The sequence below is a fragment of the Elgaria multicarinata genome, chromosome 5, assembly GCF_023053635.1.
Source record: "Elgaria multicarinata webbii isolate HBS135686 ecotype San Diego chromosome 5, rElgMul1.1.pri, whole genome shotgun sequence".
Classification (NCBI taxonomy): domain Eukaryota; kingdom Metazoa; phylum Chordata; class Lepidosauria; order Squamata; family Anguidae; genus Elgaria; species Elgaria multicarinata.
This window is the reverse complement of record NC_086175.1, coordinates 70,032,880-70,057,709: the sequence shown is the minus strand read 5'-3', so window position 1 is coordinate 70,057,709 and position 24,830 is coordinate 70,032,880. Positions and strand designations below refer to the sequence as shown.

The following is a 24,830-nucleotide window of genomic DNA, read 5'->3' as shown; positions in this document are numbered from 1 at the left end:
AGTCACAGTGCGTTATTTTGGTTGCCTACAGAGTCATTTGGCAAGAGAGGTCAAAACTGCTGCTACTGCTCTACTCCAGATGGCAGACCTGTTTCCACAATCTGCTAACCCTTCCCCTGGCGGTGTGTTCCCCAAGTGTCAAACACCATTTTGGGTGGGTGGCAGTAGCTGTGCAGGGTTGCCATTTTGTCTTGTATGCTCCCTGTCCTTCAAACATCCATGAAGTTATAGCCATCACTTCTTTTTTGACAAAAAGGTACTTTCTCTTACATGACTTGGTCAGTGCACAGAGTTCTTAATGGGCCTTGTGTGGATCTCAGCTAGGGGAGAATGTGTATAAAGTTTGGTCCCTATCCTGCAAACTTCCAAGGGTTTATTTGAGCCACACCCCTATTTGGGTGCACCTGGGAGTTTTGCTTCTTTGTGTGTAATCATGCAGTGTTTGGATGATGCATCATGTGCCTCTTGACTAGGGAAGGCTGTGTATAATGTAAAGTTTGGTCTTGAACCTGAAAACTTCCAGCACTTTAAAGCCACCCCACCCAGCCACCCTTTGTCAGGGTGATGCTGTAAGTACTGAATTAAGCCCCTGTACTTTGCCCCACATCTCTACCCTCTCCTTGGGATATTGTGGAAGGTTAAAACAAGGCTGCTGCAATGTTGTCAATGGATGAAACAGAACTACTGCTGGGGCAGGAAGACTGCAGCAGGACAGGGGATGGGGTGGATAACTTAGGCCGTTGCTAGACAAGGAGTTGGCCCGGTGTGAGGCCCAGTCTCCCTCCTGTGCATCCAGATGACGCACAGGGGATCCCGGGGTCAGGCCGGGCTAAGTCCTCCCTTAACCCAGGATAACCAGATGCGGTTATGGCCTGGGTTTTCCGCAGCCCCGGGCTGAGGCCGGGGCTGTGGAAAGTCTAGCAGGGTCCGTGGCTTTTCCCAGCTGCTCGCTTACTCGCGAGTAGCTGGGAGAAGCCACAGACTGGGCACAGCGCTCCATAGGAGCGCTGTGCCCATCAGGCCAGGGGGGAATCACGGGGGGGGGGGGGAGATGGGGCCGCGGGGAAAGACCGGACCCGGCAGGAGAGGGGGGGAGAAGAATGGGGACAGGGACAGGGCCTGGCGGACGGGGGGGAAGAAGGACGGAGACAGGGCCTGGCGATCGGGAACGGGGATGGGCATCGGGGATGGGCTTGGCGAATGGGGATAGGGCCTGGCGGACGGGGGGGAAGAAGGATGGGGACAGGGCCTGGCAAGCGGGGATAGGCATCAGGGACGGGGATGGGCATGGAGGACAGGGGGGGGGAAGAAGGACGGGGACCGGGCACAGCGGACGGGGGACAGGCAGGGGGAGCGGGGAACCCTTTTATTTTTTTAAAAAAAATACTTACCTTTTTGTTGGTGCGCTCCTGCGCACATGGCCCTTTAAGGGGGGAAATGGAGGACACGATGGGGCTTCCCTCGACCCCATCGCATCTTACGCGTGGACGGGGCCTACAGGCCGCGCTATTTTTAGCGCGGCCTGGCCCCTTCTCCCACGTGGATTATTTGGTAGGTCTAGCAAGGCCCTTAGATTATGGACAGGAGCTTAATGAACTATACCCAGTAGTTTATTTGTCTGATCATGTGGGGATAACAGTAGCTTATTTTCAAAATAAGCTACTGTGAGTGGCTTATTATTAACCCATTGTGGCTTAAAGTGACATTCAAATGCAGCCAGTGAGTTCATGTCAGAGGTAAGATTCTAACTAGCAACCTCCTGATTCGAAGTGGGAAATACACATGTCTGTGGGGAGAAGGGCTGTGGAGGAATTCATGGGCGTTTGGAGGGCTTCGCTTCCAGTCTCCCAGCTATGATTAGGAGATTGCGAATGTTACATGGGCAGTAATGCTGGACTTATTTATTTATTTCATTTATCTGTTTAGAGTATTTTTATCCCGCACCACAGCCAAAAAGGCTCTCGGAGCGGCTTACAATTTATCAGTAAAGAAGACTTGATATAACTTTGGTTTGATTGAGCAAGGCAACCAGCTCACCATTGCTCTCAACCTTGCTGCAGAGAGTGGCAGGAAAGGAACAAAAAGTACAAATACAACCATCTATAAAGGTACTTGAGGAACAACGCTAAGAAAAACATGTAGAAATCCAAAATAAAAACATTTGAATGTAGGAATAAGTGACATGCTACCAAAATATGTCTGACGTATTTATAATGTTCCTTTCATGAGCTAAAACACACCAAATTATGTCTGCCATGCACAACCCAGCTTGAAGCTAGCCCATGAGAATCAAAAGTTCTCACCAATTCTCACCTAACTTCATGTTGGATTGTGAACTTCTCTTTTTGACAAATCTGAAATGTGTGATTTACCCCAGGTGAAGCAGGTGTAGAGAAATGCAGTAAAGTATAGAAGCTCATCAAAACACAGACAGGCAAGCCCAATTATAAGGGGCAAGGGGTCCCTTTTCCCTGTTCCACACCTCCCTCCTCGCTGATGAAAGAGCTATCACCAATTGCCCCAGAATGGAATAGTTTCTAACAGAAAAGGAAATAACTGGGAGCTGGAGTGGTGTAACAATGACTGCAAGGGGACCACTGTGGCAATCGTTCAGTTGACACCTTATGCTTTATATGTCAAAAAAGTCCAACCGTTCTGAGGTCACCAGAAACAGCTGCTCCCTGGATTGCACTTTTCCATAAATGAGCAATAAGCAACCCAGCCTTCAGACAGATTAACTGACAACTGCTGTCTTTACCTCATGCAAGGAAAAAACAAAAAAGCAGGTGTATTTGGCTGACATCCCACACTATCTGTTCGTTTTAAGAGGCCCCAGTTCCATAGGAATAATGTTTTAGTTCCTACTTGGACTAAAGTTTGTATTCTGGACTTGGCGTCTTTTAAGACAATTTTTCTCGGAGTACAAAACATGGGTTTTCAGGAACTTGATACATTCATTCATTCTTACATTTGTTTAGCATTCTCTGAGTTTTTCTGTGCAAGTCTAGGGTGAGCAGATGACCCGGAAAACCCAGAGACCTCTGGAAAAATGAGGCTCCCTGGGGCAACTGGGATTGGGCCCCAAATTACCGGAAAATTGAAGGCCCGGATCGGTGCTGGGAAGCCCTAGAAGGATGCGTTCCCGGACTGTAAAGCTATGATTGGTTTCCTAGGAAGAAAGGCTCAGGAAATTATGACTTTTTGCCACGTGCTCAAATTCTAATATAGGGAGTGGGATGAAAGGAGTGCATTTTAGCTTCAGAGGGAAGGAGCCAGGCAGCTGCCCACCTGTCCAGCAGTTGCAGCTTAGCCTATTCTCTTGAGGACTTTTGTGCATGGTAAGTTGTGCGCCAGCCCTGGCTAAATCTTGTTTGTCTGCCTGACATAGGCCAGATCTACACCTCCAGTCATATCAAAACAAACCCATCATGGTGACCCTATATCCCTCTTGTGGATTTAAATTTCACAGCACACACCATGACATCTGTCTTCAGTATTTTGGAAATTATGGAATAAAAACCAGGAAAGAACGCTAGAAAAGAAGTATAGAGAATACATATTGTGTCCTAATGGTTCTTCCTCCAAAGTAACTGTTCCGCTTGACCCAGCCAGGTGATTGAAGGAGGGGCTATGGTTGCATAACAGAACAGCAAGCAATGCCCAGCCTGACTAGTTGGGAACACATCCTTCTAGGCCTTCCCCGTGCTGAACAGGGCCTTTGTTTTCCAGGTAAATTGGGGCCCAGTGTCATCTGGTCACCCTAGACTTGCACAGAAAAACTCAGAGAATGCTAAATGAATGTAAGAATGAATTAATGCATCAAGCTCCTGAAAACCCATGTCTTGTACTCAGAGAAAAATTGTCTTAAAAGATGTCAAGGGAATGGTCCAATTTAGATTTCTTAAAGTGGGATTTTTGCAATATTGGTACTGGATTGAACCATGGGGCTCAGAGTGTAAAAATAGGTACAGAATGGAGTGAGAAGAGGATAGATTTGAGGGTAAAGGGAGAAGTGCTTGTTATTCACACAGTCAGGCAGGAAACAGGGAGGAGGAAAGACCACCAAAGTAAGGGTCCTAGGCAGGTCCAATTCGCTAAGCGTGGCTGCACATATTTTGGTGTGTCTCTTCATTCTCCAGGGAGCAAGAAGGAGAATGCAGCCTCATGAGCTGTTTTCAAATACTCAAAAGAGGGCTTGCCCCCTTTCCTCTTAACATTCTCAAAGAGCCCACAAGACAGTGTGTCTAAAAGACACCCTATCCTCCCACCCAGAATAAAATGGGTGTGGGTGTGGGTGGATAAAAAAACACACTCTCCTTTTTCCCTTCCCCTCCCTCACTCTCTCTCTCTCACACACACATAAAATAAGTAAAAAGGTAAGGTTGCTGCTGCCTGCTGCTAAGTCTTGGCTTGCTGGCTGGCTCCTCAGGCCACTGCAAGAGAGTTCTGGAAAGGAGGGAATTGGGGAATGACATGTGCAGATACAAAAGTCAAAGAGAGTAAGTGTGATGAGCTTGAGGTCCCTTTAAGAGTTCTTGAGAAGTCAGTCTCTGGGCAGACCTACGAACATTCTGCCAAGGACCTTAAACACTAATTGTCTCGAACTGTCCAGCTCTGCACCTGGAGGATGATCTCATACTGTACGTGCAGCTGAGCCGATAAAAGTTCAGGGCTGAATCAGTAAGGCGCTTCCTTGCAGCAGTTTGGATTCTGGTGCCCTAGGCTGAGAGGGAAATATTGTTTGTCTGCGAGGCTTTTAGCCTGCAGAGGTAGACTCCATGGAAAGTTAGTACGGGGCTGGATGTCTTGGGGAAAGTGTGGCTGCTTGTTCAGCAGGGGGGTGAGGGGAGAGTATGAATGTGGGGGTGTTGTGTTGTCCTTCCTGCCTTTAATGTTTCTGTGCTGTGTCTTTTCCCCTTATGTGTTGTCCCAGCCCTGGGATGTGGGAATTCTACCAGATTCTTAGTTTGTAACTAATAAAGTATTTTGAATTTTATGTGGTGTGGCTGTTATTTCTGGGTGCCAGACTCAGACCGGGAAGAGGAGCAGGTTGCAGGCTCCTTCACAGGAAGAATGTATGGTTTGGCTTGGGGGTAGGGTTAAAGGATTTATCCCACTCTTTCAGCCAGGTGATTGAAGGAGGGGCTATGGTTGCATAACAGAGCAGCAAGCAATGCCCAGCCTGACTAGTTGAGGAAAAAGAACAGGAAGGGGCTCTAGCCCACCCCCCACCCCAGCAATGCCGCTGTCCACATCTCCTCAATTACTTCTGCATGTCAGATGCTTCCCTTTTCCCCTCAGTGGATGGCCACTGGTCTATTGGCATCCCGAAGAGAATGTCAGTGCTGCAAATTGCAAAGCCTTTGTTGGCTCAGTCAAAGGCTGCAGCGGAACTGTTGAAGTGCTACAGATACATATGAAAAAGTGCCTTTTTATCACGTAATTACAGGAGTCCAGCAAATGGGGTGGCAAGTCCCTTGCTCCTTGGGCAAACCTGTTCTTTGTCTTCAGAGAGAGAGAGAAAGGCATCTTAAAAGATGCCAAGTCTACAATATAAACTTTATCCCAACATCATCAAAGGTTATTCAATTAGGAATTAAAATGCTGATCTTATGAACCAGTGCCTTTTAAGTATCATGTAGTACATGTGAGATAGCCAAGCCAAATACATCTGCTAATGTTTGGATCTTGTATGAGGAATATGCAGGTAAAGAGGGAAGTTGTCAGTTAATGTGTCCCAAGGCTCAATGGCTTGTTGCTTAAGGATGAAAAAAAAACCAGGCCTGAGACCAGTGGTTTCTTGTAACCACAAAACAGTTGGACATTCTGGACATGCAAGCATGAGTAAGGTATGAGATTTCAACTAAAAGGTTGCCACAGAGGTCCATTTACACGCATTGTTTCCCTGGTCCAGTACCCAGGTCTGGATGACAAACAATTATATTCTTGGCCAATTAGTGATTGCTGTTTCACCATGGGGTGGGGTGAAACAGGAAGGAGGAGGGCTTCTTGCCCCCTTATTTGGGCTGCTATTCCCCTTTAAATTACTTGACCCTTCAAGTGAAGTAAGTCTCATCTTTCTGATCTGCTAAGACCATAATTCACAACCCTACAGAGAATTAGGTGAGTGCTGTTAAAGACTTTTGCTTCTTATGGGCTAGCTTTTGGCTGAGTTATGTTTGGCAGACTTCATTCAGTGGAATCAGGTTTCTCCAAAACTTAGATCACAAAAGAAGCATGATATGGCTGCATTTATATCAACCAGGCAGTGATACAGTATATATGCAGCCATAACACTTTTACTTATGTTTGCAACTGTTGCTGATGCATTTTTATGTCACATAGGTAATTTGTCATTCATTCTACATTTTGGATACTTTTAGCTTGGATTTTTATATGTTTTTCGCAACTACTGTCACTCAGGACTCTTCCTTTCCTGCTGCTCTGATACAGCGGGAAGCAAAAAATAATAATGTTGAGATTCAAGTCTGATTATTTGCCGTGCTGGATCAAACCAAAAGTTTATCAAGTTCATCATTACTGCACATGTAACATTCCTTTTTAAATAATGCTTTATTTATTTTAATAAGAAAAATACAACATACTGTTATACAACATATTCATTATACACTGTCAATTATTTCAGCTACTCAACAAAAACACCCAGCATAACACACATATTAACATCTTAGAGTAAATTAAGTAAACATGAAACATTCCTGATCCCCTAATTATGACCAGGTAATTGGGAGAACTCCATATGTCCATGAAGTCCTCCCCCTCTCTTCTCCCCACAGGGACATGAATTAACCCCAATGAATCAGGAAGTTTCTAGTTTGAATCCTGCCTCTGACATGAGCACACTACATGGTTTTAGGCAAACCTCTCTCTCTCTCTCTCTTGCTCTCAGACTCAGTTTCCTCATTTGCAATGTGGCAGCTAATAATCTTGACTTTCCTTTACAGGGCCATTGTAAGGGTTACACCTAGACTATTTATTTGATTAATTAATTTATATAGTGCCCAACTAGCAAATGACCTTGGGGCGATTGACAGACATAAAATGCCAAAAGCATCAGTAACATTTAAAAAACAAGAAATAAAACAAAACATATATTAAAACGTTAATAAAACTTAAAGCTCAGAATAGCAGATTAAAGATTAAATGGTTGCTGGAAGGAGACGGTCTTAATCTGGCACATAAATGTATACATTGAAGATGCCTGGTGGATCTTCCCAGGAAAGTCTTTCCATAGATGGTGGGGGGGCACTTCAGAGAAAGCTCTTTCCGTGGTAGCTATCGATTGCACTATGGTGGGTGGCAACATGCAGAGAAGAGTTTCTGAAAGTGAATCGGGGAGGAACATTTTGGAAGCAATAAATGCATTTGAAACACTTTGAAAACTTGAAGTCTTATTTATTCTGGGCTGATGTTAGTGCTTACGATGGCTAGCTTCAAACCAGAGCTTGTGATCATAGTTAAAGTGAGTGTGCAAACTCCATTCTGAAATCACTATGGTTATATTAGTGAAGATGCAGCCTCACAAACCTGTCCCTTGTGGGCACCCGAAGCAAGTTACAACTTTTAACATGTGTTTTAGACCCAGTTCACATGCAATGATGGTAAATTGTGGCTAATTAACTGACAATTAATTGACCTATGATTGGCTGTGTTGAGTGCCATGTGCGAGCACTTCAAATTTGAATATGCAATCTCTGATCAACCTGATCATAGATTGCTGAATGACGTGCAAAACTGTATACTTGGGTTAACCTATGATTGGTTGTTAGGCCTGTAGCCAGAGGTGACATACAGTTTACCATGCACAATGTCCTCAAGAGGACATGCTAAGCTGCAACCACTGGACAGGTGGGCTGCTCCTTGGCCCTTTCTCACTGAAGCTAAAATGGACTCTTTTCCTCCCAGTCCAGTTCCAACCCTATATTGGGATTTGAGCACTTGGAAACAAGTCTTAATTTCTTGAGCCTTTCTTCACAGGAAACCAATCACAGCTCTCCAGAGACACCACTGAACCAGAATTCTTAAACGTAACGAACAACCGGGTCAAGATTACAACTGAAAATGAACTTCAGGTGGTTCTGGCTCCTGACCATTGTTGTGATTGCAGGACTCAGCAGTATGGCAGAGGCTAGAATAAGGCCACCACGAAGACGACCACCAAGTAAGCCAGTGGTTTGAATCATTTCTATAGTTTTAAAATCTTGTATTCTGCACCTGGGGCTTGCTGATGTGACCAAAGTGAGATTGATATATTGTGCTACTTCTTGCCAATTCTGACAGGAGCCATTCCATTATCTTCTGGTTGACTCATTTTGTTCTGGGTTCCTTTTTGGCACTGATTCTGGGAAATGTTTCAAAACAGTTGAAGGTTTCTGAAGATTGACAGTTAAGAACAACTGGGCTCTCCTGGAAAGTAGGCCTATCTGTTCCAATTGTTTACATTAATTGCATTTATATCCAGACATGCTTCCAAGTATCTCAAGGAGGCATACATGTGGTTATCCTATACATTGTCACACAAAATCTCTGTGAGGTAAGTTAGACTGACAGAAAATGACTGAACACATTGTATTAAGCTGACCACAGCTAGTGTGGTGTAGTGGTTAGAGTACAGGATTTGGACTGGGGAGACCGGGGTCCCACTCCCCACTGACTCTACGCATAACCTACTTCACAAGGTTGTTGAGAGGAGAAGGATCATATATGGCACTTTGTGCTCCTTGGAAAAAATGCAGGATATAAATGTAACAAATATATAAATTAGTCTATCATCTATGTATCAATCAATCAAAACACAAATGAAACCATTTTTCACAATGAGTTCTGAATCCTGCATTCTTCTTATTTCCCCCCGAACAGAACAGAGAGGTTCCTGTAATGTCCCTATACGGGTGAGAAAAGATTGTGGACATCCAGGAATATCTATAGGAGATTGTCACAAAAGGGGATGTTGTTTTAAAAGGGGCCCCCCTCATTCCAAATGGTGCTTCTTTCGTAGGTGAGTATTGCATTTGTGACCAATTTTTATTCACTTTGAAACATAGGATTTCTACTTATTCTCTTTTTGCAATGACGAAAAAAGAAATTGGAAAAGAAAACCAATAAGTAAAAAAGGATACCCATGTGTGTGAATAAGATGTGTTAGATCTGGTTAGAAAGACACCAGCGTTTCTGAATAGTGTCCTTGGTTTTGTATTAATTACAATGTCCAACACTGACAGTTGGGTTCTCTTTCAAGAAGAAGGTGCCAACTTTATGTCCTGAAGCATGCAAATAAACATGGGTGTCTATTTATTCCACTATTTATTCTTAGAATATATAACAGAGTTTTAAAATGTGGGCAAGAACTAGAAGGGAAGAACACAAAAATGGAGGGAAATAGAAAAGGTGGCAGGCACAGAGAAAGAAGAAAAGCCAACAGACAGAAGGAGAAAGGAAATAAAAGCCATTGGCCAGCTTCACATGTTCACGGTGACTTATTTCCCCGACTGCACATACCAGGTGGCTTATTTAACCCATTCCCATGGAAACACGGCACCTTGCCAGTTTTGCATGCCACAACAAGTCACATTGGTGAGAGTAATTATGCAAATCCTCCTGGCACATAAGAGGGGGGGAATAAGCCACCATGGTTTATATTCCCAATCATGATTGTGCAAAATGGCCATAGTGAGCAACCTCGGCAAGAAGCCACTTAGGCCATGGATGAACTCCCAACACACACAACCCATGAAATCGCTCCAAGGTCCCTTTCAAATAAACTGCTTTCTTGTTTTTTCCCTTCAGATGAGAAGAATGAAATGAAAGCAGGAATCTGGAACCTCCATAAAGTGAATCTTAGAAAAGAGAAAAGACACTGGCATAGCAGATGATTTAAACATTTCCCGCTCCCCAACCCCCACTTGCTTGCTTTTTCTTCTTTTTGCAGCTTTTCTTACAAGAGATGAGACAAAATATCTCCCCCTGAACATGACTCCCATAAATCTCAATACTCCACACTCCAGAATCTTGTCCTTCAACAAGAAATCTAAACTTACCTGACAGTCTCGGCTACATTTTAAACCTTTGCTGTTACTTTTTAGAAATTAGAAATATAATTCCTTTCCCTCTGCCTGAATTATCCTTATGAAACTACTTGGTGCATTAAAGCTATTGAAGCATTTCTGAAATACTGTGTTTTGTATGTCTCTTTTTTAATGATACTGATGCCTTTTCTCCTAGGGTCAAGTTCTAAGAAGGAAGAAATAATATCAGTGAAATCTCTTTCAAATCAGTTTGAAACTGGGCAAAAAGCTGCAGTTTCAATGTATCCTTTCTGAGTGTCAGGATCACATGAAAAGATGTGGGAAGGGTGTTTGTCACTTCATGGCCTCCTCCCAAAATGAGCCCAAGGACTATGTCTCCATACACATCGTAGTTAACTCACACACATGGAGTATAGATCGACTGAATCACACACATGCCAAGAGTGTAGAAAGGGGAAAAGAGCAAGCACAATAATTGGCAAACTTCCTTGTTCCACTTTGAACCTTACACTTGTCTCTGCTAGAGAGCAGGGAATCCGCTGTGCTATGCAAAGAGGCAAGCAGGAAGTTTCAAGCACTTTCTATTTTCTGTTCTTCTTCCTCCGAAGAGTGCCTCCTGAGACCTATTCAGATGTGATGTCTAAACAGGATACATGAACTTGAGTGAGAGAGATGGGGGGGGCACACATACTGCCTCCCCACAACATCCAGATGTGCACCAGCCCTGCCTTCTAACTCCCCAACCTCTCCATGTTGAGCAGGAAGGACTGCAGGGAGTTTCTACTCAGGTTTGCTTGACTGCAGGTAGAACTCTTTGTGTGATCAGGAACCTTGATAAAGCAGGTTTCCAGATCACATGGGAGCTTGTATTTCTATTTAAGCAAATGTAAGGAAAAGCCCATGGCAGATCTCCCCACTCAATGCATGGAGATCAGGCATGGCCTCATCCCACTTTCTCATGTTCATATGCCTGTATAGAGCTCTACTGCAAGTTGATTCCATCATTGCGGATTTTCTTCAAAATTTTACCTTTTTGCTTAATAAATTCTAGAAATGCATACAACGAGTCCTTGGGCCAAGCAGATGGAACACGTCTTTCCAATCTTAAAAAGCAATTGCAATTATTCCTAGTTGCATTTCTGTCCTCAATTCATAATGCCGGAACTAACTTTGAGGCCCTAAATATCTTGAGACTGGATTTGCTTGAGGATCACTTTATTGCACACAAACCTGCCCAGCTACAATCATCTTCCTCACAGGCCATTTTTTGGGTCCCTTCAGAAGTGACATGCTTGGTGATCTTGATAATGTGTCCCATTGTTCACATTCCTGCCAAAAAATGCCTTAAAGGCGAGCCCAAGGAGCTCTCCAGTGAGTCAGAGCTTGGGTTGTTCAGGATCGCCACCCACTTCAGCAAGGAGTGACAGGGAGCAGGGCCAGTGTCAACAGTCGGCTTGGTTGGGCACTTGCCAAGGATCTCTACTCCAGCTGGGTTGCAGGCCAGATCTACAGAGGGGGGAAATGTGCCCACAGATCTACACCAAGCAGGATATAAGTGGTTTGACAATGGTATATGCAATGAGTCATGGGCCCCAACAGTTGTCAACACCATTATAAACCATTATGAGGCAGTAGTGTAGATCCTGCCCCATGGACAAGAGCCCCCTACAGTTGTTCCTCCTCTTCACAATTGCAATCTGCTTGCTAACCTGCCTCTTGCTTGGCCCAGAGTAAGAAGTGCAGATTCCTGTTTGGTACAGCCACTTTGAGTGAGAGTTGTCTGAAAAGCTGGGTTGTCAGACTTCTCATCTTGCTGTAGTAAGCTGATATTTTTTACTGGGGAACACTGAATATGGATTATCTCCCTTAGGTTATTACATTGTAATACTCATGGATGCTGATACACAGGATCAAGACCTCTGGTGTGTATGAACACACTTGTGTGCATAGACATATTAACCACAGGGCCAAGGGTGCTATAGGACCTGGTTTAACACCTCGAGGGCCAACTAACTTCCCGAGATTACCAAAATTTCAAATAAATAATAATAAAAAAGAGCAAGTCTCTAGCCCTTTTAAGACCAAGATCTGAGGCAAAACGCTCAGGCACATTCCAATCATTTCGAGAGACATGGACAGTCGTTATGGCCAATGTTTTGTGAGAAATGAGCTTGCTACCACCTTTCAGTGTGTTTAGCCAATGAGTGAGCTTGAAGCTATGATCAGATTTGGGGCTGATTATATGACACAGCAGGGAATCAGCTGTGCTATGCAAAGAGGCAGACAGGAGGGAGATTGCAGAGAAGATGAATGAATTCTTTGCATTGGTCTTCAATGTGAAAGATATAGGACAGATACCTGTGCCTGAACTGATGTTTTCAGGAAGGGAGTCTGAGGAACTGGAGCAAATAGTGTGACAAATGATGAAATTCTCGACTTTATTGATACATTGAAAGCAAATAAGTCACTGGGCCCAGCTGGTATCTAACCCAGAGCTCTGAAAGAACTAAAATATCAAATTGCTGATCTTCGCAACATGTTCCTAATATCGGCCTCTGTCCCAGACGACTGGAAGTTGGCCAATGTGAAACCAATTTTCAAAGGGTTTTTTAAACATATAGACAGGGGTGACCCGGTGGACATTGTCTACTTGGACTTCCCAAAGCCTTTTGACAGTCCCTCACCAAGGACTCCTAAGCAAACTTAGCAGTCATGGAATAAGGGGAGAGGTCATCATATGGATCCGTAACTGGTTAAAGAAGAGAAAACTGTTTTGGTCACCACTAAATAAAAATAGTGTAGAGCTGGAAAAAGTGCAGAGGAGGTCTACTAAAATGATCAAGGGGCTGAACCATCTCCCCTACGAGGGCAGGTTATATAAAAAAAAGAGGGTAAAAGGAGACATGATAGAGGTGTACACAATTATGCATGGTGTGGAGAATGTGGATGGGGAACATGTTGCTCCCTCTCCCATAATACTAGAACCTGGGAAGCTGATTAGTGGTAGATCTGAGGACAGATAAATGGAAATACTTCTTCACACAGCATATAATTCAAACTATTGAATTTGCTACCACAAGATATAGTGATGGCCACCAATTTGGATGACTTTAAAAGGGATTAGACAAATTCCTTTTGAGAAGGCTATCAATGGCTATCACTGATGGCTATGTGCTACCATCAGTATCAGAGGCACTGAGCCTATATACACCAGTTGCTGGGGAACATGGGTGGGAGGGTGCTATCGAACCCATGTCCTGCTTGTGGGTTCCTGGTTGACAGCTAGTTGACAACTGTGTGAAGAGAGTGCTGGACTAGATCGACCCTTTGTCTGATCCAGCATGGCTCTTTTTATGTTCTTAAATAATCCAATTAATTGCTTTAATAAAGAGAGCCACTGTGGTCTACTGGTTAAAGTGTTGGACTCGAACATGAAACTCATTGGGTGATTTTGGGCCAGTCATGGACTCTCAACCTAACATACCTCAGAGGGTTGTTCTGAGGATAAAATGGAGAGTTGTGTGTGTGTACCGTTGAAGAGATATTAGTCTTTTGTTTTCAGGAAAGCATGGAAGATGATTTCCTCTAAAATAGTGAAAATTGTTTTGTATTATTGTTGTACATTGTTGACTGTGGGTCCATCTAGTTTAGCACTACAAGCAGCACCCTCCCACCCATGTACCCCAACAAATAGTGTACATAGGCTTATTATTGCCTCTGACACTAGAGGTTGCACTTAACCTTCATGACTAGTAACCATTGACTGCCTTCTCCTCCAGGAATTTATCCAGCCCCCTTTAAAAGCCATCCAAATTGGTGGCCATCATCACATCTTGTGGTAGTGAATTCCATAGTTTAACTATGTGCAGTGTGAAGAAGTATTTCCTTTTATCAGTGCTGAATCTCCCACCAAAATCTCCTACAAAAGCTTAGTCTACAATAAGCCTGTTATTCTTTAAGGTATCACAAGTTGTTGTTGTAGTTGTTGTTGTTGTTGTATATTTTGCAGTTGACAAACTATTATAATAGTCTTCACTTTAATGTACCAGTTATTCTATTACTATTAACATACTGGCTCCACAATCAACAGAAAAGGGCTACATCAGTAATAATTAGGGTGTTTATAAGCTTTTATTGCTTTGAACAGGGAACAGCCACTAAAATGTTGACAAGAACAAATTCTGTGATTAACTATGTAAGGATGTCAATGCAAGGCAAAGAAACGTGGAGATTAGAATTATTACAGCACAATGTGCAAAGGTTCGTGTTTTCTTGCTTGAACGGCTCTGCTGAGAGAGCAGCCCCTCAGAAAAGTCTTCCTTTTTGAAGCCTTATGGTTTACACCCTGAAAAAGAGGGGAGGAAAGAAGTTGAGAACCAGGAATTTTCTCTCCCACTGCCACCTCCAGCAAGTCAATAGTGTGACAAAAAGTATTTTCCCTCGAAGCATAATTGCAGGTTTGTATCATCGCATTGTTTGACCCAGTCGTCCCCTTCTTTGCATTCTCACACCAGTTTGGGTCGAAGTGAGTTAAGGTGGTTTGTGTAAATCAGTTAATCAGCTAATGGTCCATTTCTGCCATGCACATTGCTGGGCTGAATCCCCTCATGTGCCACATTACAAGAGCGTGGCACATGAAACTCAAACTCAAATGGGCATTGGTGGAACAAAAGATACTGCTGGTCTTTATATTAACAGCAACATATTGGCTCTGTTTTTTGCCATCACTGCAGCATGCACAGTAGACTCAGGCATCTACAGTTGTTCTAGGCTGGTTTGCATCAGATCTGTGCCATGAGCGCTTGGCTGTGTGGACCGCATGATGCTGTTTATTGGTTGTACATTAGATGCATATCAGTGCTCAGCTGAGCTATTTGATCTTCACCACAGAGTGGCATGATCAGTGCTATGAATATCAGCATCAGCACGGCGTCAGAAGTGGCTGTCAGTGCAGAGGTGTCCCATTTCAGAGGCACAATGTCCATGCTGAATGTCTCTCCCTTGCAACTTTTGCTTTTAATAGAACCCACCGATGGTTTATTTTACAACAAAAGCACCTTTGGACTATGAAATGCCTTTCTATTTTCTTCTCCATACACAGACCCCTGATTATTCGGAAACTCAGAAAAAGGAAGAGAGAGGAGGGAAGTCCCCTTGCTTAATGTTTCCATTATGGTCTGAAATATGTGCATAGGGAAACAGGTACAGAAAAAAAAATGTAAACGAGAATGTAACTCATTCCATATGGACTAGCAAAAGACTGGTTAGTAGCTAACACAAAGCCAGGGACCAGAAGCTGCGAGGAATCAGTAAACCAGTCTTTATAACATAGGTTATATACCTGTACCACATTCAATCCTAAACTGATAGAAATGGATGAAAATAAAAAAAGAACCTACACCGTTCACTTTAAAAGGCCTGTGTCCTCTATAAGACAGAATGTGGGTCGGTAAATAAGCACTTACCTTTCACCCACAACAAAATCCTGCTTCATTTATACAAAGGGAGAAAACAAGTGGGTTTGGGGGTTTGTTTGTTTTTACCTGTTTCCACCTTGACCTTAAAGAAACACCATGGAACACCAGGTGGGCTAGCCCGAAAACAGCAACCTCTCTTCTCACATGTATCTTTAGGGATCGCTGGGTATCCACAGTTGACTCTGTCACTCACTTTTTTGGGACATACATGTCTTACTGTTTCAAAACAAAAAGTTACTTTAAGATTAATGGAAACAAATCGTGCTGTTAATTTGCATTCATCTGATTCAGAATAAACCTACTGATTCTATCTGACAGCCTGTCTATCTGTCATCTACCTCAGTCGCAAAGGTGCGTGAAGCCCTGTTTCTTGCACCTTTGAAAGCACTGTGTTTATTCTTCTTTTGTTTTATTTGGAGAAAGGTTATGGCTCAATGGCAGAGCGCAATCTTTGCATTCAGAGAGTCATAGGTCCAATCCCTGGCACCAGCATCTCCAAGCAGAGCTGGAAAAATTCCCACCTGAAACCTTGGAGAGCTGCTGCCGATCGGTGTCAACAATACTGGGCTAGATGGATAAATGTTTTGACTGAGTATGATTGACTCCTACATTCCTCTTACAACTCAAAGTACATGAACAATTTCTTTGATTTTACTGAAGGCGTCTTCTGCAAACATAAATGTTCTGCCTGTCTACACAGCCATTCTCAACCCATCTGGGCACTAGGACCGATAACTTGCAAATAGCCCTGCACCTGCAGGTGATAGTGTGTGTATATATATATATATATATTCAAAAGAGGCCCTTACCTTCTGAATAACCTGAACAAAATTAATTACTGGCTTGTTTACACTAGCATTTCCAGCCCTGACTTGGCAAACTCCATTAATGTTTGTGACTTAGATTATGTTTCATCGATGTTCCAGTGCTGTCGCAGGACCAACACTGTGCAAGTGGCTTCCAAAAATGCTCTCCTTCCATGTTCACCACCAATGGCAGGGAAGATGGTTGAAATCTTTTGCATTATTTCACTTGAAAACATTCAAGGATTTCCACTTATATAACATGGCCAAAAATATACCCTAGCCGATCATCTCCTTCATGCAGGGGGACCTGTAGCTTGAACCTGTATATTTGAGGTCTTGTCGACCTTACATGATTTATTTATTTATTTATTTTTACATTTATATCATACCTTTTTTCCTCCTTAAGGACTAAAGGCAGCATACACAATCCTCCTCCTATCTATGTTATCCTCACAACAACAACCCTTTGAGGAAGGTTGGGCTTAGAATGCATGACCAGCCCAAAGTCACCCAGTGAACTTCCATGGCCAAGTGGGGAATAGAACCTGGATCTCCCAACTCCCAGTCTAACCCTCTAGCCACCACACCACACTGGATTGATTCACATCCAAACTGATGATGAAGCTACATTTCAAAGAAAGCTCAGCACAGACTGAAAATCTATTTCCGCCCCTCCTCTCTTTCTGTACTTTGGTGGTGAGGCCAAACTTGCATCTCTGTACATGCTCCATAACAACCATGCCCTTAAGGTGCTGTGTGACAAGACCATCTGTTTTACACCATATATATTTTGCACTTATTTACCATTTTTGTTTAGGATTAACACTTCATGCTTAAGTGTAGCTTTTACCAATAATAATAATAATAATAATAATAATAATAATTTAGTTTTATATCTCAAACTGCCAAATGTCATCAGGCTGGTTTACAATCATAAAACCAAACAATAACCATAAAAAATAACAATAAAAGCACAATATGAAACATTAGAAATATTTTAAACATTTGAGGAACCAGCAGTAAAATTAAAGTAGTAATGCCTGCTTAAAGAGGAAATTCTTAACCTGTGTCTAAATGTATTGAATGAGGATGCCAGGAAGATTTCCTGAGAAGGATTTTCCACAGACAGGGGCCACCACAGAGAAGGTTCTGTCCCTAGTAGCCACCTGCCACACCATAATGGGTGGCAGCACCCAGATAATAACCTCAAAAATGATCAATTGATGCTCTATCTCTTAGAGCATTTCTGATGTTGAAATGTCCAAGTCCTTAACGACATCAGGCCTGATCCCAATGGCTGGTAAACAGTTATCTACCATACACGTTTGGAAGACAGCTATTAACCCAATTCTTCCTGATAAACAGAACTCATCTGTCCCTCTGAACTGCATATCATTTTTAAGACCTGAGGAAATCAGGTGTGTTTTTTCATAGGTCCATTACCTCCAGTAAAGCACCAGGGAACTCCTGGGACTTGTGAATCGAAGCAGCATCCATTTTTAACGCATTCCTGGGGAGAGATTCCAGGAGGCCCACAGTTTGTTCTATTTTTGGGTTCTGCATCACATTGGCAGTCCGCTGTTGGAGGGAAAAAAACTCACGGTTAGTCATGAGTAGTTAAACCTATGTTTAGCTGGTATTTTCCCCTTTTAACACAAAGTGTGAAGAGGAGATCGACCTAGGGGCTAGAATCTAACTTCTTACAAAATGAACTTTGCACACTGCCTCAATCCATGGACAATGGCACAGAATGGCTTGTTTGCTTTTCAAGCTATAGCATCATCCTGATTGGGGCAAATAGAGCAAGGCCATCCTGTGATGCCCCTTATCCATCATTTTTAAAGGCTGTTAGCACTCACAGATATTAAGTGCATACAACTATGTCAACGTCATTAGCTATTTCATGGCCAAAATGCCCTGAAATATCACGTAAGTAAGTCATTTTCAGTCTTGCACACACCATATCCTTTCTGTCCATTTCTGTTTCATGACTCCTAGCTGAGCAGAGCAGAGCAGAGGAAGCTGCTCCAGCTGGTCTAAAAGGTAAATAAGAAAGAGCACTCCCAGATAGTGAACAATCAGAGGCAGTGAACAGGGAGAGCAAGCAGGAGTTTGTCAGGGGAGGTCAAGGGGAAGTCCTTAACAAAAATGGTAGGGGACTCTGTTGTTAACCTTCAGGGAGGACAGGACAAAGCACAGGCTATTCCAATGCAGTCAGAAAGGCAGAAACAAAACAAAAAAAGGAATAAAGACCATGGGCAGAAAGGATTCTCCAGTGGTGGTGACCTACAAAGTATGCACAATGTTTGTTTTCCTGCCTGAGATCAACACGGTGTACACCTGCAACAAGTGCAAGCTGTTTTCACTATGGGAAGAAAAAGTGAGAGAGCTTGAGGGCAAGTGTCCACCCTCCAAGGAATAAGAAAAGATGAAGAGTTCTAAGACGGAACAGTGGAACTGCAACAGCAAAGAGAAGCAGAGGAGGTGAAACAGCAACAGCAAGTTGAAGCAGAAGTGGCGAATGCTGAGGTGAGGAGGAAAGCCGAAAACGAGGAAACTCCCCAGAAAAGGGTGACAAGAGAAGAAGGACTAGAAGACATTCTGCACCAGTGGAACCACTAGAGCTGTGTAACCACTTTAAGGTACTGGGGGCAGAGACTGGAGGACAGTCTGCAGAGGAAGAATTACAGGGGTCCCAGGCAGCGGTGAGCAAGAGGCAGAAGGGTAGTCAAGCAGAGGCAACAATATCAAAGCCCTTTGGTAAGTTTGGACAGCAAGAGAATCATAGATTCTCTTGCTGTTCAAACAAGAAGAGTAGTCGTTGCAGGAGACTCCCCGCTGCGTGGGATTGAAACCCAAATATGTCACAAAGACCCATGGACTCACCAGGTATGCTGTCTCCCTGAAGGACAGATTAGAGATGTGACTGAAGGACTGCCAAAGCTCATAAAGCCCACTGACATGTATCCTTTTCTTCTCATCCATGTGGGAACAAATGATACTGCCAAGTGGAGCTACAAAGAAATCACTTCAGACTTTGAAGCTTTGGGAGGGGAACTCAAGAACTTTGAGGCCCAGATAGTTTTTCTCATCCATCCTTCCAATATTTAGGAGAGGAAAAGAAAGGGAAAGAAAAATACTCCAGATGAACAACTGCCCATGAAAGTGGTGCTGACATGGGAGATTCGGATTCTGGGACCATGGGGTACACTACTTGGAAGATGGACTTCTGGCGAGTGATGGGTTGCACCTCACAAGAGCTGGGAAGAAATTGTTTGGCCATAGCATGAAGACCTTCATCAGGAGGGCTTTAAACTGAATCCTATGGAGGAGGGAGATGTAAACTTGGAGGCAGCAATGGATGAAGGCTCATGCACCATAACACAGAAAACAACTCTAATAGCAACTAATAATAGTCTTCACAATAATGTAGGAAAGATGCCAGACTGTAAAGCACATGGTTTTCAATGTCTATATACTAATGCCCAGAGTATGGGAAACAAAAAGAACAAACTTAATACATGAAGGCAAATATGACTTAAAAGCCACACTAGTGGCATTCAAGATGCAGCTGTCAGGCATGCTTTAAGGTGGATTCCTGCATTGAGCAGGGGTTGGACTTGATGGACTTATAGGCTCCCTCCACTATTCAGTGATGGCTTTCCACAAGCACTTATGCTGCATCTGGTAACAGTGGCTATTGCCAGTGTAGTAACACCTTCAGACTTAACCTGTTATGCTAGTACTGTGTTCTGACATTGCCATGTTTTGGGTTAGCAATGTCAATCCAAGGTCTTGGTTCTTGATGCTACATTTCTAGAGCAATTTCTCAATGCTGAATTAATTTAGCAGCCATTGTGTTCTATACTTAATGCTTCATTGCTGGCACAGGAATCCAAAGATATGTGGCCTGTCAAAAGAGCGTAAAAGCTCATCATCCTAGAGCTCAGTAACCCATGGAGAATTCTCAGGCTTTTCTAGCATCATCTAAGATCCTGAGGTTTTCATGGGTTGATCTTATGAACATCTCTGCTGAGTCAGCAGCAACTCAGCACCTAAAATCTCACCATCATCAGAATACAGACATCTGTTTCCTTTGGACCAGCACTGGCACTCAGATTCCTTCCCATAAGAACATAAGAAGAGCCATGCTGGATCACACCAAAGGTCTATCTAGAGCAACATTCAGGTTGCATGGTGGCCAACTAGATGCCGATAGGAAGTCCACAACTGGACATGAATGCAGTAACATCCTCCAACTCATGTTCTCCAGCAACTGTTACACAGAGACATAGTTCCTCTCATACAGGAAGGAATATAGAGTCAAGCTGACTCTATATTCATTAATAGCCTTATCCTCCATGAATTTCTCAATGCAGATCAAATCACCTACCCCATTACATTTCACTTACTCTTTCCTTCTGCAGTGCAACCATCTCTCAGAGAGGTGTATACTCCTACCTGAGCATTTGCTTGCACCCTATTCTCTGAGCCTTTGGACCATATTTCATATTTCTTGGTCAACAGGGCATAAGCAGTGTTCAGGGAGTCAGAAGGGGCTTTGTCCACTTTCCTAATGGTCCTCCTGGCTACTGCTTTTGTTCAGGCTATAGGCAGGGGCATCATTTGTTTAAAACTGGAAGAGGGGAGTCAGAGGTTGGGACTTGTGGATTTCATTAAAGGTCTCCTGCCTTTCCCCAGATCCACACATAGCAAGTTTTACCTTACCAGCATCATATTGCAGCTTCAGTTGTAAAGGTTCTTGCTTGTAGTACTAGAACTAAATAGAGCTTATCTCCTGGATTATGCTGCTAGAAAGTACTGAATACTCGAGTTCATTTTATTCTTTAATGTTCTGTCATTTATAGCTATTACCCATTTACATCTAATCAATCAAGGAGTCTCAATCTGCTTCTCTTAACATTGACAGCTGGTCAGCCAGAAAGTTTAGCTATACAGCAAGGGAAAATTCATCAGTAAGCTAAGGGGTTGAATGGGAAACTTTAGTCTTCCACACCATCATATAGTACTATCAGAAAGAACTACACAAGCAATCCTAGAATCAAAGTACTTACGTGGAAGTGACATCCCTTCAAGCAGTGTGCTGATTCCTAAAATTAAAATGAGTGAGAGAACACAGATACCCATTTTCTCCATGGTACCATACAAACCTCGGAACCTAAGGATTTAAGGCAATAGAAGTATCTCCAGCCTTCTTTTATACCATTAATGATGCTTATGTACAGCATTCCGATAAGAAGTTTCCAGCTGCGCTCCACCTCAAGTATCACTCATCATTTGATTAGACAGTGTAAACACATTTTTCTTGTGTATTCAGTGTTGATATCTGAGAGATAAATGCAAAGGGAAGTGAGATATAGTGTTAGTCAAGTACATTCATTAACTCAACTGGATCCTAATTCCGCAGCTCCATGTGGTCCATATGGTAAATAATTTAGAAAGCAAGAACGACATGCATTATCTTTATTAGCATCTTTTTTATCATTTTATTAGTATATTTATTTTTATTAATATTTCATACTTGGTACTTCTGCATCAAGTTCACACCAGTGCAGATGTCAATTTTCCTAAATCAAAATTAACATAAAAACACTGACCTCACAGCTGTACCTTAGGACTGCCTACATTCATCAACCTCCAGTAACCAGGCTTCCAGAATTAACAGCACAATTCTAGACATGTCTATGTAAATCCTATTCAGTTTAATGGGACTTACTCATAGATAATTGGGTAAAAGATTACAGCTTTACTCCCCTTTTTTTAAAAAAAAAACTAAAATGAAAAGGTTGCAGAAACTTAAAATTCTGAAACATTTCAGGATTTGATTATGACTTCCAGAACTTTGCACCTCTTCAACTATTTAAAAAAATATTATTTGACTTCTAAGCATATCTAAATGCAAATTTTATCCATTGTTCCTTATTCTTAAAGTAAGAATGTCAGGTGTTGACTTGCTAAAATCAATAGGGTTTCTTCTCTTTTCTTTTCTCTCAGTCCCTAAAATCCAATGGTAGCTATAATTGTTCAAGCTGGGGATGGATGAAAGAGGAGAATATATTTGTAGACAAGAATTGTTTACATGTGCCATCTATAGCTAACTAGAATCCCATAGCATTTTGCCCACTGACCTCTCTGTGCACCAGTGAGTGGCTGGACAACTCAGTAGTCTAAATTCCTTTTGTTTTGAGTCTCTCCTCAACTTTGATATTAAAGCAGCTTTTCGTTCCAGGAAAATAGAGTTGGGGGGCTGTCTATATGCTCTGGAAGCCCTGATGTGGGTCTGTGGTGGTGCTGTGTTGATTATAGACTCAGCAGCCACCTCAAAGCCATCAAGGGGCTTTCCAGAGAAGCTCCACATTTCAAAAGTCGGGGACTTACCCTGACTTTTCAGGATGGAGTGAGGCAAACATGGTCCTTCCACCATCTAACCTCCCTCCATCCTCGTTGCGGAGGCATTCCCAGGCAGAAGGCGACATCTGATTGGTTGATGTCAGCCTGGGCAGAGGGCAGGCTGGCAAGCCCAAATGGCTGCCGGAACACCCCAAATGGGTAGAAGAGTCTGAGCCTCTATTGCATGGAAGTTCCCCTTTTGCAGATTGCAGGAGGCGCCTGCAGTAGTCACAAGGGGTTGAAATAAAGGAGATGACAGCAATGATTGTGAAGACACACATAAACGCATGCAGAGGACAGGAAAGAAAGTCAAAAGTAGAGTGGGGGGAGCCAGGAGGGGCAGGGGGCAGCTCCAGTACCTGGATGACCAGTATAAACCCTGTGCTTGACTCTTGGCATGGGGATTAGCCAGCGAAACCCTGCAGGAGCAAAACCATACGATTCTGGGGGAACACAGGGCCAATGTGGCATCTTTAAGACAGCCCCTTGGTTAGTCTTTGCTCAACCTCCTATCTGCAACTAGATCTGTTTCTCCCCCCCACCCCCCATCCTCTTCACCCAGGTTTCCTTCCCGGCATCTGTGTTTGTTATTTTATTAGCGATCTAGTCAAGGCTCCTAGGAAATACACAGCCAGGCCAGCCATGTCCTTCTTCTCCAAGCTTTTTCAGCAAAAAGTATTGCAAGATTAAAAGGGTTTGTGAAGGCTTTACTACCCTTCACAAGCCCACAGTTCCCCATCACAGAAACAAAGAACCCAGAACTAGGACCGGCATCATTCCAATCCTCCTCTGGAATCTGTAAATATCTGCACTCTACTCCCCTCTTTTATTGCCTCATTTTCTCAGTTCTATGTTTCTAACCCTCACATTGACCAATCCCATGACATCTACATAATTCTGAGTTTTCCCCCTTCAACATCCCTTATGGGATCCCTAGCACCTTCCCTGTTCCCTTATTTGGCAACCATAACTTCTTTGTCTTCATCACTCCCTTTGTTTACTTACATGGTCTCTCTCCCCCTCCCCCATCATCACTATATAGCATGATAGCTTCTGGTCAACAATTAATTGAGTTAATCCAATCAGTTTCCACTTTCTGTTTCAAACTCATATTTTTGGCCATCTCGTATATTTTTGTAATAAAATTAACATTCTTTGATTCAGGTTTTAGACTGTGTTGAATAGATAATACCCCCATGGTATAAGTGAGTATAAGTTGAGTGTGATGTGTTATTGCAGGAGACATGGTAACACAGTATTTGTATATGGGATACAGCAACACACATCAGATGTCTTCAAACTTTACAGATGTTTATTATAACTTACAGAAACATGGAGCAACTTTCTTTGACTTGCAAAACGAGCATAAACAGCTTAACTGAGCAATTGTCCTTGGTACAGTAACTGGTGCAGTCATATTGACAGAATCTGACTTCCTAGAGGCAAAGCACAAGCCACAGAGTGTATGGGAAAATAAACCGGAAGACCTTTCTGTATTGAGGAGCATAAGTTGGTATACAGCCATGGCCCGTTTATGCCTGAATTATGATGAGAGAGTCTGGTTTCGTGCTTCATATTATTTCCTTGTATTTTCCGTCAGTTACCTACATCAGGTAATATTAATTAGGGAGTGAAGGATGGCCAACAGAGTTATATGTGCTGGCTGATGGCTATCAGAAAAGACTTGTCTTCTGTTTATGCAATATACGGTGGTACGACCTTAGAATTTGGGAGAGGTCCTTCTCTGGCGAGACTGGATGGCTGCCACCAATTTTCACTTATCTGTGGAAATATTCATAAATATTGATAAGCGTCAGGAACATGACCATCAAAACAGGTGTAATTAATGAAGGTGCAATAAACATTGATAAGAGTGCCATCAATCAAGTGAGAATAATTAAGCTGTTGGTACAAACAAGCACGTAGGCCAGGGAGCTTCTGTGTATCAATATGACTTCCCCGAACTCTACCAGAAGTGCTTCAACACAGTTCTGGACTGCAGACGGTGCTGTGTACATGTTGTCCAGCAACTGAGATTTCTCTGTTGTTGTCTGTCTGGCATACCCCACAACTTAAAGGAGAATGTAAGT

General features: G+C 43.0%; 1 protein-coding gene and 1 long non-coding RNA gene across 2 annotated transcripts in view; one reads left to right on the top strand and one right to left on the bottom strand.

Moving 5' to 3' along the window:
- LOC134399610 (uncharacterized) overlaps positions 1-24,830 on the bottom strand; it is an 81,166-nt gene that overhangs the window by 26,147 nt on the left and 30,189 nt on the right. The window contains exons 7-11 of the mRNA XM_063127694.1: positions 24,067-24,176; positions 22,729-22,878; positions 21,405-21,508; positions 17,773-17,907; positions 15,590-15,739 (exon numbers count right to left, since the gene is read on the bottom strand). Coding sequence (XP_062983764.1) covers positions 15,590-15,739; positions 17,773-17,907; positions 21,405-21,508; positions 22,729-22,878; positions 24,067-24,176 — 649 coding nt within the window. The remainder of the gene's footprint in view (positions 1-15,589; positions 15,740-17,772; positions 17,908-21,404; positions 21,509-22,728; positions 22,879-24,066; positions 24,177-24,830) is intronic.
- Positions 8,747-10,190, top strand: LOC134398933 (uncharacterized). Its single transcript, XR_010025466.1, has 2 exons — positions 8,747-9,019; positions 9,808-10,190. It is a non-coding gene; the product is annotated as an uncharacterized LOC134398933 (long non-coding RNA).